A 14,635-nucleotide genomic window follows, 5' to 3' on the forward strand; every position below is an offset into this window, starting at 1 on the left:
CTGAATCGAAAGAAGAGGTGGGCGTATATGAATCACAAATCTCAACTTTAATTTCTCCTCTCCCAAAACCCTCAAGAAAAGACTTTTCCTTCGCCCGCTCTTTTCTAGGGTTCTTTCGCGCTCCTCACTCTCAACTAATCCCATGGCCGCCGCCGTTCCGCCTCCTGCAGATCGTATCCTTTTCTTCTCTTTCTCTTGCTCCACTTTGATTTCAATACCTTTCTTCTCTGCATAAACTCATGTTTTTTTATTTTTAGTTGCGGTAGATCTGAGCTTCTTGTATCTGAGATCCCCGTCGTTAATTCTGTGCTGATTTGGTCCGCCTTGGTGATTTACGTGTTTATCTTTCCACACGAGCTACGCCTTAGCTTCAAATCTTGAGAAATTTTTCGATATAAAATCAAATTTATTTTTTCTGTTGTTTTAGTCATTGTTCTGTTTGAATCTTCCTGTATTAAATCATTTTTCGTGTGAAAATGTATTCCTTTACTTCTCTCTGCTATAGAGGCTGCAGATTTATTGCAGAAATTGTCACTGGACTCGCAGGCGAAGACTATCGAAATTCTCGATGCCACTAAGAAGGTCACGAATTGATTTGTGTTATCTATTTTTAAATTCGATGTTATTTGTAGCATGCTGGATCACTTTGTTCTTTATCGCTGAATCCTTTTGCTGCTCTGCAGCCATCAGTTGATTCTGGAAACGTGGCTAATGGGACACAAATGGAGCGATCTATCACGCCTCAAATTCCAGATTTTATGGATCCTACGGTGTGCTACTATCCGTCACCTGCTTACTATTATACTCGTAAGTTGTTTATTTTGAAATTTGCAAAATACTGTTTTATTTGCTGAAATTTTCATATATATATTTTTGACATGATAGATCCTACTGTTTTCAGTGGTTTAGCTTACATTTTCTGATTTTTGCCCATCCATTTGTATTTAGCCTTTGAGGGAAATGAATGGGAAGATTACGCACGATACCTGAGCCCAGATGGAGTGGAGCTGACTCCGGTAAGCATAGTGTTTAAAATGCCCATTTTGGGCACATATCCATTTTAATGCTTACATGTGTTGATTGATTTTGCTTTGGGACTAGTCTGTATCATTACAATCTTACATTTTTACCATTTGCTTACAACTCTTCATTGGTTTGCAGGGTGCTTATGGGGACATGTATCATGGTTATGGCTATCCTCCTTATGGGCCATATTCACCCGCTGTTTCCCCTATTCCAACATTGTCTCACGATGGCCAGCTGTATAGTCCTCAACATTATCAGTACCCAACTCCTTATTTCCAGCCATTGCCACCCACAAATGGTCCGTATCCTGCCGGTGCCAAAGGTGACATAGCCACCTCTGGGGGTGCTGATCAAGTGCCTTTAGCGGTGGATTCTTCTAATTCAAAATCTAATGGTGTTGCCGGTAGTGTGGCCACAAAGGGAAACAATGGTACAGCCATGGCAAGACCAACATACCAAAATTCATCTTTCAATGCGAATGGCTCATATGGAAGAGGTGCTTTGCCTGGGGGAATTCCATCCTCTGGTTATCAAAACCCAAGATTTGGTTTTGATGGTTTACATTCACCTGTCCCATGGTTAGAGACTCCATATTTTTCAGATGCACAACAAAGGCCTATAACTAGTTCATCGATGTCCTCTGCAGTTGTGAATGGAAATAGTGTTCCTTCGTCCAGGAATCAGAATTATCAGCCTCACCTGATGGTAATGAGTTACTCTTTTCATGGCTAGGTTTGCTTAGTTCACACAACATTTTTTCTGGTGTGTTGGTGTGATTATTTACCAACAGTAAGTGTGTGTATTTGTGTAGGATGTCTTGTTCTTAAACATTAGAGAATATCTTTCCTGCATGCTTTGGTCTAATAACTCATCATTTAAAAAGTTATATTTTTCTTGTTGAAGTGCAAATCAAAGTCCATCACACTTGTTTTTTGCCTTGATCGTTTTGTCTGACTGGTTTATTATATGTTCCTTTTTTAGGGCTCGAATCACCCAAGGCCAATGTCATTGATGAACAATGCTAATGGATACATTAATAGAATGTATCCAAACAAGTTATATGGTCAATATGGAAATGCATACAGATCTGGGGTGGGCTATGGTTCGAATGCTTATGACACACGGTCGGGTGGAAGTGGCTGGGTGGCTGTCGATAGCAAGTACAAGCCTAGGGGAAGAGGTAATGGATATTTCGGGTATGGTAATGAGAATATGGATGGCCTCAATGAATTGAACAGGGGCCCAAGAACCAAGAGCACCAAGAACTCAAAGGGATTTACACCAGTAGCTTTGGCTGTCAAAGGTCAAAATATTCCCTTGGCTGAAACAGCTGATAATGAAAAGTCAAGTGTGGTTCCTGATCGTGAACAATACAACAGATCAGACTTCCCTGAGACTTACCCTGATGCCAAATTTTTCATTATCAAATCATACAGTGAGGATGATGTCCATAAGAGCATCAAGTACAATATTTGGGCTAGCACGCCAAACGGTAACAAAAAGCTGGATGCTGCTTACCAGAGTGCTCAACAAAAACCTGGAAGCTGCCCTATTTTCCTTTTCTTCTCCGTAAGCATTATTGGACTCATAGATGTTATGCTTTGTTTAATGTTTGATCTGTATACTAAATATGCATGCTCCTTGATTGTTAGGTTAATACCAGTGGTCAGTTTGTTGGTATTGCTGAGATGATTGGTCCTGTTGACTTCAATAAGAATGTGGATTACTGGCAGCAAGACAAATGGATTGGTTGTTTTCCAGTTAAGTGGCACATTGTGAAGGATGTACCAAACAGTTTGTTGAAGCATATTACCCTCGAGAATAATGAGAACAAACCCGTGACTAACAGCAGGGACACCCAGGAGGTATGTTTCCTTGTAGCCCTTTACTACTCTGTTGTATGCGTTTGCTGCTATTATTGCAGTGGTTTTTTAATTAGGAGTATGATGTTGTTGCAGGTTAAACTGGATCAGGGGCTTGAGGTGCTCAAAATTTTTAAGGATCACGTAAGCAAGCAGTGCATCTTGGATGATTTTGATTTCTATGAGGATAGACAGAAGAAAATCCTGGAGAAGAAAGCCAAGCAACAGCATTATCACAAACAGGTGAGTTTGGTACTGTCATTTCTGGACCAGTGCTTCCCTATTTACACATTTCTTGAAGATTAATAACAATAGTTTGCAGACTCAAGTTTGGGAAGGCAAACCAACTGAATTGAAGAACAAGGAGAATAAGGAATGTGCGAATGCTCAAGTGGAGAAAGAAAGTGCATCTGCTGGGTTGGCGAATGGGAATGGGGATGTTACAGAAAGCATCACTCTTCCCAAGTCTAGTGATGTAAAACCTGCTGTTGCTATTCCTGAGAAGGAAGTGGTGGCTAATGGGTGCTAGCTTGGGTTGTCGGAATACACTCTCTAGTAGACGAATGAGGCAGAAGGAACAAATGTGTTATTCCTCTCCGATTTTCTTGTCCTTTATGGCTCTCTTTTTTTTTTTTGAAGAAGTTATATTGTTGCTTTTTCTTGGTTGTCAGTTTTTGTTTTTATTTCTATTTTTTCTTTTCAATATCCGATCTTGTCTCTAATAGCGCTCTAATTTAAGCGGTTTTGATAGTCTTTCTCATATGATAGTTGTGTTTGTTAAGATCTGTTACATTCATAATCGTGTTTTCTAATATTCGAAGTGTAATCTAACTCAATTGATACTAAAATGAATATATTCTAGCTAATGAAAACTATGTCTAGTGGAATTGATTTAGGCGGATGGATGTAAAGTTTTAAGGAAACTGGTTTTGAGTTAAAAATCAGAGTTAATTAGGTCCGCTCCTCAGAGTAAGTCTAAAATCAGAGTTAATTAGGTCCACTCGGCAGAGTAAGTCTAAAATCAGTGGTTGAGTTCAGGTCGACGAAGTGCGTGTGCGCTTTTTGTAAAATATCCAAAATATCGTTAGTCATATTCTGATTGAGGCGTGCACGGTTGCAAATCGATATACGGGTCTCAGGTTTGGCTCTTACCTCGGCATGAAGTGACTGAGTTCACATCATCCTTCCATTCTAACGAAGGATTTGTCCTCAATCCCGATTTTGCATACCTACATAACCGAGCGAACACACATCATACATCATAGTTGTGCGCGAGCCATGATGTTTTTCCAAGGTGTTCAGCAATCTGAGTAATCCATCTCCTAGCTTGAACTTCCTCATATATATTGCGTCCAATAAACTTATAGCCTTCTCGCCAACCCCTTCAAAATAGTAAATGGTCCTTTACATCGAACAACTGGATTCGCGCTACTTCCTGATATTCAATCTTCACAAATGCTCAATTTTGTAGGTTGGTAGTCCAATATTCGATAGTTGGTTTAGGAGTTTGGTAAATTGTACTCCCTCTATCTTTCAGTAAATTTATTCTTAAATCTTTAAAGTTCAGAAAGTTAACACACATGTTCTTAAACTTCTCAAAATATACTTGTTTTTTTGTTTTGCATTTCCCTATTATCAAACACATACACTCGCCCTTACAATTATCTCTCACTCTCTCTCATCTAAAATGTGAGTAGCTTTTATTGCCTTGTTACTTTGAATTTTGCTAAATTTTTCTGTTGTGAGTTGTTTAAATGAAAATTTTCATTACATTAGACCCTGATGAAACTCTTAGCTCTGAGTTAAGGCATGAACTCTATGGGTTTCACCAAGGCATGTTAATTTTAGGAGTAAAGTTGTAAATTCCTTTTCTGGGGTTTTGCCATAGTAATTTTTAAATACATAAACATTTGATAAATGTTTGGCACGTGATTTAAAAGGGGATAAGATCAATTAGTAGACTCATAGTTGTAATCTTCTACACACTAACTTTATATATTGATTGTTTATCCACCCTTGGTCACAGCTTGACTGGTCGAGCTTCCCTCTCCCTTTCATAATGGCTTGCACCACCGGCCGTGGTATCACCAGAATCGGAAAATTGAGTCGGATTTGGTCTTCGCCTTGCAGGGGACTGCAAACCGCCGTCGACGGCCAATCGCCGCCTCCAACTAAGCCTGTCAATTTATTCTCTGCTGTAAACCAAGCCCTTCACATAGCCTTGGACACCGATCCTCGGTACTATTCCTTTTCCCTAATTTCGAAGCTTTTAAGCTTCAATTTATTCTTCTGCCAATTCTTCGAGTGGGAACTCTATTTCCTGGATCAATTTAGTTGGATTACCTTTTCACACGACTTCCTTTTTATTTTTATTTTTTTTTATTTTGTGTTCAGTGCTTATGTATTTGGGGAAGATGTGGGATTTGGTGGTGTTTTCCGCTGCACTACTGGTTTAGCTGATCAATTTGGCAAACGCCGAGTTTTCAATACTCCCCTCTGTGAGCAGGTCCTTGTTTTCTCTTCTTTGTGCTTGGATTGTTGTGTCTTATTTTAGAAATTATTTTGATGCAGGGCATTGTTGGATTTGCAATTGGCCTGGCAGCTATGGTAGGAGGCTCAGCATTAATTTGAACATTTTACTCGAAAGTGGTTCTAGTTTAACTTGTTCCTAATATTCTTTCTATGTTATGACAAAATTTAGGGGAACAGAGCAATAGCTGAAATTCAGTTTGCCGATTATATTTTTCCTGCTTTTGATCAGGTATGCCCTGGCCTCCCTTTTCTCTGATATTCCACCTATCAGATTCTACATTATATTTACTGACCATTTTCATATTTATAGATTGTGAATGAAGCTGCTAAGTTTCGATACCGGAGTGGCAATCAATTTAATTGCGGAGGTAGGTTGTAGTCCAGAGTTTTCTTTCCGCTCTATCTCTGTACTTCTCTTACGAGTTTAAACTTGTCAGGCTTAACAATCAGAACACCTTATGGAGCCGTTGGCCATGGAGGCCATTACCATTCTCAATCCCCTGAAGCTTTTTTCTGTCATGTTCCTGGTATAAAGGTACTTTCCCTAAATGTTATTGTGTGTTCCTCAGGTTGTTGCTTATTTACTACCTTGTTGAGTTTATTTAACGATAACAGGATTTTTGTTGGTATTTAGTCCATTTTTACATATTCTTCTTACTGTTTGTTATGAGGTGGAGTGTTGTTAGTGGAGAATAGGACTACCTATAAGAGAGAGAAAAACTTGCCAAAAATGGAAGTGGACTAATTTTGTTATTTATGCCTGTAAGGCTATTTAATAATCAATAAATAATTAAAACAAAAATAAATAATGCATGAAGAAAGCAGATACAGAATAGAGCATTAAAGTTATCACAGAGTCGCCGACATAATTTATCTGTTCAGCTGTTTTAAAAGATGATATGAACCTTAAGTGTGATTTTAGAAATTCCAGTATAAGCATCTCAGACAACAATAATCTATTTCAGATAGAGATTGAAAGGTTCTTAAAATACGACTGAGCATCCGCAAGAGGCATAAATCAAACTTGACTTTGCAGCTGCGATCAAAGAAGTACCTCCCGCAGTGCATGATATGTATCCTCATATAACTTGAGAGCTTCGAGCTAGTCTCGTATAAATTATGCATATATAGCAACCTAGCTGTTGATAAGGTTTAGATTGCATGTGAAAGAGGAAAAGAAAATTCATTAGTAAGTACTTGATTACAAACGCAGTTTTCTATTAGCTCCATTGAGGTATAATTTTTCTTTTCGAGATGCGATCTTACTCTTCGACCCTCGTCCCTATAATATGTGTTAGCCAGTTCTCCAAACACAGTCCACAGCCTGAAAAGATGTAGCTGATTAGGCTTTACAAGTCTAAGATATTTGAAGAGAAAACAGGAATTTGGTTCAAGCACATACAATTCACTAGGTTTTGCAATCCTGGGGTTTCAAAAAGAAGAGAAACTTATTATGAAAGAGTATGGTTGTCAAACCAAAGACTTTGATAGGGGCACAAACACAATTAAAGGCTTTTGAATGTCTTTTGGGACTTACAATGAGTCATATATGCATGAAGCTAGCTTTCTGGCTTGGGAGTTAAATAACTTTTCATCTCTGAAGCTGAAATTGAGGTTTGGAGGATTGTTTCCTTCTTTGTGTGGTTATTTTCACAACATTTGCTTTATGTTAGGTTGTGATTCCCCGCAGTCCTCGACAAGCTAAAGGACTGCTGTTGTCGTCAATCCGCGACCCGAATCCAGTTGTATTTCTGGAACCAAAGGTAATAATATTTACATTTTTGTTATTGTAATCCATGAAATTATCAATATTTACTTATTTAGTGAGGTAAATATAAGCTATAATTGTCTCAGTGGCTGTACCGGCTGGCAGTGGAAGAAGTTCCAGAGCAAGATTACATGTTACCACTATCAGAAGCTGAGGTATGCTGTGTTGATCCCTTCTTTGAAAATAATTCTTCGTCTGTTAAATCCTCAAATCTCAGGTGATTCGGGAAGGGAGTGACATAACACTTGTTGGATGGGGAGCTCAGCTTTCGGTCATGGAACAGGCCTGTGTGGATGCTGAGAAGGTATCCATTTACTTTGCCTTGCTTGATATCTTTGAGGTGAATTTTGAATAATCTACTAGACCGGTCACTCTTAAACTAGCATGAACCTGTCACCTAATCTGTATCCCTAGCTCGTGATCATTTGTCATAGTTGCCAATGTGGTAATGGTATGATGTTTTGTTCGATCCTTAAAGTGTAATTTGAAACACCTTGTTATCCTTGATGATGTAAATTGTGTAGGAGGGCATCTCCTGTGAATTGGTAGACCTGAAAACTCTAATACCATGGGATAAGGAAACAGTAGAGGCATCCGTTAATAAAACTGGAAGACTTCTGGTAAGGATCATTCTTCCCACTACTAGCAATATTGGTGCTGAAATATCTGCTAAACAAACGTATGTTTATCTCTTTTAGGTTAGTCATGAAGCTCCAATAACAGGTGGATTTGGTGCTGAAATATCTGCATCCATAGTGGAACGGTGCTTTACGAGGGTAAGATTTGAGAATTAGTAGTTTAATCCAGGAAGAGGAGATGAAGGATATGAATTCTGATTGATTTATGTTGGAATTGGATACACACAGTTAGAAGCTCCAGTAGCAAGAGTGTGCGGTCTGGATACCCCTTTTCCTCTTGTATTTGAGCCATTCTACATGCCAACGAAGAACAAGGTTAGCATATATGCTGGTCATCAATTCATTCTCGATATATATAGTTGATATTGTGGAATGATTGATCACACCCTATATGTGTGTGTGTGTACGCAGATATTGGATGCCATCAAATCCACGGTTAAATATTAGGCAATGGAAGGAAGCATTCATTGTATGCTTCAAGATGGGGATGTCTACTTCATTAAGAAATGCAATAGAAGAAGATGGCAATTAATTAACTTAAATACAGACTTGTGGTCAACAAGCTTGTTTCTTATTGGCCTTGGTAATTATGTTAAAATAAACTTTAGACTTATTGTTTTCAAGTATCAAAACGTGGTGCATATTTATTTTGTTAAATTTTATGGTATATATGGCATAATGGCTGTGTTAGTGTGAATTCATCTTCTTTACAGTCACAAGATGAGAGATTCTGAATACAATCCGTAATGACCAGACCACCGAGGATCACTTACAACCGAGACTTCTTTACCGTTACAAGATGAGAGATGACCAATTTCTTGAAGAACAGACCAATATAAAACAACAAAATAATAACACAAGTAGCTAATACTTCAAATCCATAGAATTTTTGGTTACATCCTAACATATTTAGCGGCCAATAACCTAATTCACAAGATTATATTTAGCGGCCAATAACCTAATTCACTTCCTTAAATTTTAAATTCCTGTATTTTTTTCGATTTTTAATTAAACTGGGAAAGTAATCAGAATTCCGAGAACAAGGAAAGTTAGTATAATTTTCAAGGATTCTGAATCCTTACTTTTCTTAGGTATTCTTTTTTCAGTTTTAGGATTCTTACATATTTAATACAATATTATTATTATTATTATTTAAAAATAATTTAAAATTATAAATTATACTTAATATTATTATAATAAATAACTATAACTAAAACTATCATAATAATAACTATATTATTATAATATTTATATATAATTGTTATTATCATAATAATAATTAATAATTTATTAAATAATTAAAATATATTTATATAATATAAATCATATAATAATAAATAATATTATTATTTTATAAATTTAAAATTAATCTATAATATCGTAGTGAAATTTTAAATTATAAAAAAGTATTGTAATAATAATAATATTATTATTATGAGTATTATTTATTAAATGATTATAATACTCCATGTAACAATAAATACAATTATATTATTATATATTGTGATGGATAATCCATATTTTAACTATTCATCGTAATAACAAATATAATAATAATTATAATTTATATTTGATTTAAACACCAAACTGAAAATATACTTATTATTTTTTTTATAAAAAAAATAATAAGTATATTTTCAGTTTGGAATCATATTCTCGGGATTCATTGTTCTAGTAATAATTTTCCTTGCCAATTTTACTTTCTCGTCAACCAAACATGGCCTTAAATTATGGCTAATTTATGATTTTTTTTTTTGGTAAAGAAAGCAAGCTAAGTCTGAGTTGAAAATAAATTAACGATAATATGAATTGTCTAATCTATCATGAAGGAGAAGCCAAACATTAAGACCTGATGGTGGTTGATCTAAAGCATACACCCCTGAGCAAAGTTATAGGCATAGTGTGATAAGAAGTCCGTCACAAAATTCCCTCGCGGTGCACATAAGGCACCATTACTGAGTCAAACTCTGAGATTAATTTACAAATCCCTCCCATTATCGGCTATTTTTCGTAAAAACAAACAACTTTTTGCAGCCTTTTTTAATGTTTTACGATAAAAATTTTGTGGTGGCATGGTGAAGTTTTGAAGTGGGCCTTTTAGTAGGAAAAAAATGAATGGGCCTTATATTCCAAAAAATGGGAGGGTAGTTTGGGAATAAGATAAAATAGAGGCGGTGATATCAGCCCTATATATAGCAACGACCTTATAAAAGAATCATCCTTTCGAATTCTTACCGCTCTTATTCCGAATCATCTCTTGCTTTCTCTCGCCATCTGCTCATCAAAACCCTAGATCACTCAAATTCACATCTTAAAGGTCCGATTTTATATGTCACCAGAATTAAATACGAAACACAAATCCACAATTTTGTAGTTTAAACTCAATATGATTCAAAATTTTAAAATTTGACGGTTGTTTTTGACCACAGCAAGTGAGTTGATGGCAGATCCTCAAGTTCTGGAAGGGAGCCAGCCGGTTGTTGATCTCTCCAAGCATCCCTCGGGACTTGTTCCAACTCTCCAGTAAGACTAGTTTGTGTAAAAAAATCTTGTTTGCCGCCCTTGTTACATGCTGTTTCATCAAGTGCCCAGAGATTATATGCAAAATGGATTTTAATTACAAATTCTGATTGCTCAGACAATAATGTTTTCTCACAGTTACCGATTAATTCTTGAGCCTAGCTACTTACAGATCTTAAGTATAGATTCTTGTTGAAGCATTTGGGTTTGTTTAGTCAAACAGAGTGTTAGATGTTAGAGGGCAGTGCATAACTAACTATTCAGTCAAATCTCTTACTAACTTAGATGCCCTCAAAAAGTTTGGTGTTATATGTAATCCAAAAGGTCAGATTTCAGTTAATGTTGAACCTGCTTTTAATTTGCCTATGGCCTAAGGGTAGTAAGCTCGTGCTCCTTGTAACCTATGATTTAAATTGGGCATATGAAATAGAATATGTTTGGTTTTACTTTTTTATGCCATTGTGCTTTAGAGGACTGTCTAGGAACATCTTAACCAAGTGTTGTCTATGTTACAATTTTTAAGTTTGTTTCATGCATCCTCTTAGTCTCAATGATTTGAATTCCTGATTCATTTGTCAACAGGAATATTGTATCTACTGTCAATTTGGACTGCAAGTTAGATCTTAAAGCTATAGCATTGCAGGCTCGTAATGCGGAATACAATCCGAAGGTATGATATCCTGGTTATTGTATAAGTTTTTTAAGTTTATTTCGAACATCCAGTTGCTCACATTGTTTTGGTTGTGTTCAACCCTAAAATTAACATTTGGAACAGTCGATATCCTGGTTATTGTAGAAGTCATCTGATGTAACTTCACATTACAAATTATTATTCTGTAAGCTGGACCAGTTAACTTGTTATTGGAACTTAGTACTGCAACGTCTTTGTTGGGGTTGGCCTTCTTTTTTTGCAGAACTTTTGACACTATTTTTGCTGGAATAGATCAATTGATCTTTTTTGTTTTCAGTCTTTTTCTCTTATATGTTTTATATTTTTTGTTCCGAGTTAGAAAATCTGGGAACTTGGAGAAAGTTATTTTTCTATTGGTTTTGTCTGTCATTATGTCTTTCAGTTTGTTGTTTATTTATTTCTCGGGGTTTCTGTTAATTTGCATCTAGTTGATACTAACTTTGTGATGCTTCCAGCGTTTTGCTGCTGTGATTATGAGGATTCGAGAACCAAAAACAACAGCATTGATATTTTCATCCGGAAAAATGGTTAGTATTGAACTCCTGTGGAACCTTTTCAACTGTGCCTGGTGAGAAGTTTGTGTTAAATGTTTTGTGGGACTTCCATATTGGGACTGTTTAGGTGCCTCTGTTTATCCATCATTTAACTTTCAAAATCCATGAGGGGATACTGAGTCATTTTTTGGCCCTACTAGATGTATCTGTTTTCTATACATGCTAATTTTCTCCCTTCATCTCTTCAGGTGTGTACAGGGTCCAAGAGTGAAGAGCAGTCCAAATTGGCTGCTCGTAAGGTTGTGACATGAATATGTTTTTTTCCAAATTTTATCAGGGGCCTTTTGATCTAAGAAAAATAAGCTTAATTTCATGAGTTATTTTTGCTCGCGGCTTCGAATTATTATTTATAGTATCCTTTGATTTATTTATCTTATGTTCACACGATCATCTTTCCTTCCTCTCACTTTACATTTATCCCAAATATTTTTTCAGTATGCTAGAGTTGTTCAGAAGCTTGGATTCCCTGCTAAATTCATGGTACAATTGATGCTATCAACATTATATCATATTGGTTTCACTCATCCGAATGGAGTTCTGTACTTCATTTTTCTTCTTTTCCTCTCTCCTCATAGGATTTCAAGATTCAGAACATAGTTGGCTCCTGTGATGTGAAATTTCCCATTCGACTTGAAGAGCTGGCCTATGCTCACAGTGCCTTTTCTCGAGTGAGTGATTCATCCTTTGTTATATCTCGCTCCCAGACGTGTTAATATAGTCGAGTAACCTAGTTGCATTTGGGAAACTGTGATATTGGGAAAAGATGCTTTATTAACTTGATTCTCAAAATTCACTCTTTGTTTTCTAAATATATAATGGTTTTAGTTGATGTAGACCAAATTTTTAAGTTGACTTGGTTGAAGTACCCACATGGTGATTTTGTATATTTTGTTGGTTCAGTACGACCCAGAACTGTTCCCTGGATTAATCTATCGAATGAAACAACCCAAGGTCGTGCTGCTTATTTTCGTTTCTGGGAAGATTGTCCTTACTGGGGCCAAGGTAGCTATTTGTAACTTGCCATCCTTGAATAGATAGTTTTGTACTATGCTAATCTAGTATGATGATATGATACCACTTTTTTTTATTTAACTTTTCCAGGTTAAAGATGAGACCTATGCTGCCTTTGAGAATATATACCCTGTTCTCACAGAATTCCAGAAAGTTCAGCAATGGTATGGTGATGATGGCGTTGTGTGCTTCAATTTTTATCATGACTGGTATTTTTGTGTTTATTTTGCATTCATCACCTTGTTGAATGGATTTATGTGTGCCTTAGGAGCCCTTCCTGTTTACATGTCTTTGAAATTAATGTTGGAAGCAACATATATTGAATTTATGCTTTATGAATTTGTACTAAAATTTTCTGAGCCTAAAATGGCAAACCCTAGATTTAGAATGATTAGATCAGTGGGTCTATCTTTAGGCAAGATTGAACCCCATCTCGTCCGTACTCATTCCTGTATATGCGACCGCACCTTTATCTCCAAGATTTAGGGTTATAAGATCAGAGATCATTACCAGCTACTTGTTTTGCCTTCATCTTTTTTTATTTTATACTGCTATTTGATTTGATGATTCAATAATCAACTTGAATTCTGTTTGGTTTTGGTTTGAACAAATCGTGAAGCCGGTGATGCGAGATTATATTTGCTACTCTTGATGGGATTCGTTCCTATCTGATGATTCTTTATCCGCGAAGATCTCTGAGGCCTAGTTAGTCACTAACATTTGTTCTATCTTCTATGTGTTGTTTTGACTCATTATCATATGATTATCCATTTAAGACTGAGTCATGAGATTTAATCTCATAAACCAATAGGCAGTACATATTCAAAATGAATGGCCCTATGTGTAGAGTTTATACATAATGTGTTTTTTCTGATTTTTTCTTTTCCAATCTAATATTTAAATGCATATATTTTCGACAAAATTGGTGATTATCAAAAATGATTATTTCTTTTTCTGGAACTTGTCTTCACCAGTTCACCCGATTAATACCACAAAATGCAAACAAAATTTAATTCTAGTCCAAACCAGTTATCTCTTACAGACTCATTAGAACTCAAAATACATTAAATCCAATTCGTACTAAAAAGATCTCAATATTATAGCAATGTATATAAATTTATTATAAGATCTGAAAGTAGCTTCTATGTTTATAAAAAAATATATTTTACACACTTCCAAGAAAAAATTATTTCCTAGAAACTAACGAAGAAAACATGTTCCCCTGAATAATAAATGAATAAAAGCGGAAACAAAATTAATAAATAATTAGTAGTACTACTATAATAAGTACAATAATATATTGAAATTATAAACGGTAAGTTAGGCAATTATGACAAGTGAACTACTCCAAATTAAAGCAACAAACACAATTACAAAAACTTCAGAGTATCTTGAAAAGATAAATAGACTTGTGAAAAAAATTGAATATTTTATAAAGTTTTACCTAATCAATGTTTTAAAAATTGGAGCGTAAGCAGACCAATAAAGCTATTGATTTATGGTTCAACTGGTCTAACCGACCAGAGTAATAGTCGGACCGTATTACTATAATATACTCCTATTTATGTATAATTAGTTACATATATATTATACACAAAACACACTTAAATATTAATATCATAAGCCAACAATTCAATAATTTTATAAATAATATCAAAATACTAATATAATTGTTTCAATGACCAAATTATGTACACCATCATTAGTTTACTATTTCATCAGTTTACGTTATTTGGCGTTTTTTTTAATATGAAATTTAAAAATTTATATTTAAAGGTTAAATGAAATAATAAAAAGTATGAAAGAGATGGTGAAGTAGAAGAGACAAAAATATTTATACCAAAAAAGAAATGATGCAAGTAGCTTCGGACAGCTTGAATTCTCAAAATGATAATAATGTATTTTAACAAAGCTTGTGTAGAAATTGCCCTCAATATTCATTGGAAGATATCAAACGAAAATAGAAAAGGGTTTGATATGGAGGATTGGTAGAAATTAAAAGGAGTAGATCTTTATATGGAAAATGGTTGGTG

The 14,635-nt window shown here is 35.4% G+C and overlaps 3 protein-coding genes and 1 non-coding gene across 6 annotated transcripts; all 4 read left to right on the forward strand.

The window, feature by feature from the left end:
* Nucleotides 1-17: 17 nt before the first annotated feature.
* On the forward strand, nucleotides 18-3,648 carry LOC125213238 (YTH domain-containing protein ECT4-like). Its single transcript, XM_048113665.1, has 9 exons — nucleotides 18-173; nucleotides 506-582; nucleotides 684-807; nucleotides 949-1,016; nucleotides 1,162-1,731; nucleotides 2,008-2,595; nucleotides 2,679-2,891; nucleotides 2,985-3,131; nucleotides 3,211-3,648. The coding sequence occupies exons 1-9, from the start codon at nucleotides 143-145 to the stop codon at nucleotides 3,415-3,417; spliced, it is 2,025 nt and encodes a 674-aa protein (XP_047969622.1). The 5' UTR covers nucleotides 18-142; the 3' UTR covers nucleotides 3,418-3,648.
* Nucleotides 3,649-4,879: 1,231 nt separating this feature from the next.
* LOC125215088 (2-oxoisovalerate dehydrogenase subunit beta 1, mitochondrial-like) lies at nucleotides 4,880-8,523 on the forward strand. The gene is made up of 13 exons (XM_048116398.1): nucleotides 4,880-5,126; nucleotides 5,283-5,394; nucleotides 5,460-5,495; nucleotides 5,590-5,649; nucleotides 5,731-5,788; nucleotides 5,858-5,955; nucleotides 7,094-7,183; nucleotides 7,275-7,343; nucleotides 7,406-7,492; nucleotides 7,713-7,808; nucleotides 7,887-7,964; nucleotides 8,055-8,141; nucleotides 8,238-8,523. Exons 1-13 carry the CDS (start codon nucleotides 4,948-4,950, stop codon nucleotides 8,271-8,273), a joined length of 1,086 nt encoding a protein of 361 aa, XP_047972355.1. The 5' UTR covers nucleotides 4,880-4,947; the 3' UTR covers nucleotides 8,274-8,523.
* Nucleotides 8,524-10,049: 1,526 nt separating this feature from the next.
* Nucleotides 10,050-13,434, forward strand: LOC125215005 (TATA-box-binding protein 2-like). Of its 3 annotated transcripts, none has more exons than XM_048116275.1 (10): nucleotides 10,050-10,143; nucleotides 10,256-10,349; nucleotides 10,929-11,016; nucleotides 11,493-11,564; nucleotides 11,780-11,830; nucleotides 12,027-12,071; nucleotides 12,167-12,259; nucleotides 12,492-12,593; nucleotides 12,693-12,811; nucleotides 13,222-13,434. In XM_048116275.1, the coding sequence occupies exons 2-10, from the start codon at nucleotides 10,267-10,269 to the stop codon at nucleotides 13,226-13,228; spliced, it is 660 nt and encodes a 219-aa protein (XP_047972232.1). In that variant the 5' UTR covers nucleotides 10,050-10,143; nucleotides 10,256-10,266; the 3' UTR covers nucleotides 13,229-13,434. The 3 variants fall into 3 exon arrangements, with proteins under 3 accessions (XP_047972232.1, XP_047972233.1, XP_047972234.1); XM_048116276.1 differs by having other exon boundaries at nucleotides 12,693-12,766; XM_048116277.1 differs by lacking the exon at nucleotides 13,222-13,434 and having other exon boundaries at nucleotides 10,067-10,143; nucleotides 12,693-13,209.
* On the forward strand, nucleotides 13,220-13,305 carry LOC125217165. Its single transcript, XR_007175585.1, has one exon. It is a non-coding gene; the product is annotated as a small nucleolar RNA SNORD24 (small nucleolar RNA).
* Nucleotides 13,435-14,635: the final 1,201 nt, after the last annotated feature.

The sequence above is a fragment of the Salvia hispanica genome, chromosome 3 (genome assembly GCF_023119035.1).
Source record: "Salvia hispanica cultivar TCC Black 2014 chromosome 3, UniMelb_Shisp_WGS_1.0, whole genome shotgun sequence".
Taxonomy (NCBI): Eukaryota; Viridiplantae; Streptophyta; class Magnoliopsida; order Lamiales; family Lamiaceae; genus Salvia; species Salvia hispanica.

What these genes read in the sequence shown, in the direction of transcription:
- LOC125213238 (XM_048113665.1), top strand. Translation starts at nt 143, where the DNA reads ATGGCCGCCGCCGTTCCGCCTCCTGCAGATC. An exon ending in CGTTCCGCCTCCTGCAGATC is followed by an intron (nt 174 to 505) that starts GTATCCTTTTCT and finishes TCTCTGCTATAG; the next exon opens with AGGCTGCAGATTTATTGCAG. An exon ending in ACAGCAGGGACACCCAGGAG is followed by an intron (nt 2,892 to 2,984) that starts GTATGTTTCCTT and finishes ATGTTGTTGCAG; the next exon opens with GTTAAACTGGATCAGGGGCT.
- LOC125215088 (XM_048116398.1), top strand. Translation starts at nt 4,948, where the DNA reads ATGGCTTGCACCACCGGCCGTGGTATCACCAGAATCGGAAAATTGAGT. An exon ending in CAATTGGCCTGGCAGCTATG is followed by an intron (nt 5,496 to 5,589) that starts GTAGGAGGCTCA and finishes GACAAAATTTAG; the next exon opens with GGGAACAGAGCAATAGCTGA. An exon ending in CCTGTGTGGATGCTGAGAAG is followed by an intron (nt 7,493 to 7,712) that starts GTATCCATTTAC and finishes TAAATTGTGTAG; the next exon opens with GAGGGCATCTCCTGTGAATT.
- LOC125215005 (XM_048116277.1), top strand. Translation starts at nt 10,267, where the DNA reads ATGGCAGATCCTCAAGTTCTGGAAGGGAGCCAGCCGGTTGTTGATCTC. An exon ending in CTCACAGTGCCTTTTCTCGA is followed by an intron (nt 12,260 to 12,491) that starts GTGAGTGATTCA and finishes TTGTTGGTTCAG; the next exon opens with TACGACCCAGAACTGTTCCC. An exon ending in TTGTCCTTACTGGGGCCAAG is followed by an intron (nt 12,594 to 12,692) that starts GTAGCTATTTGT and finishes TAACTTTTCCAG; the next exon opens with GTTAAAGATGAGACCTATGC.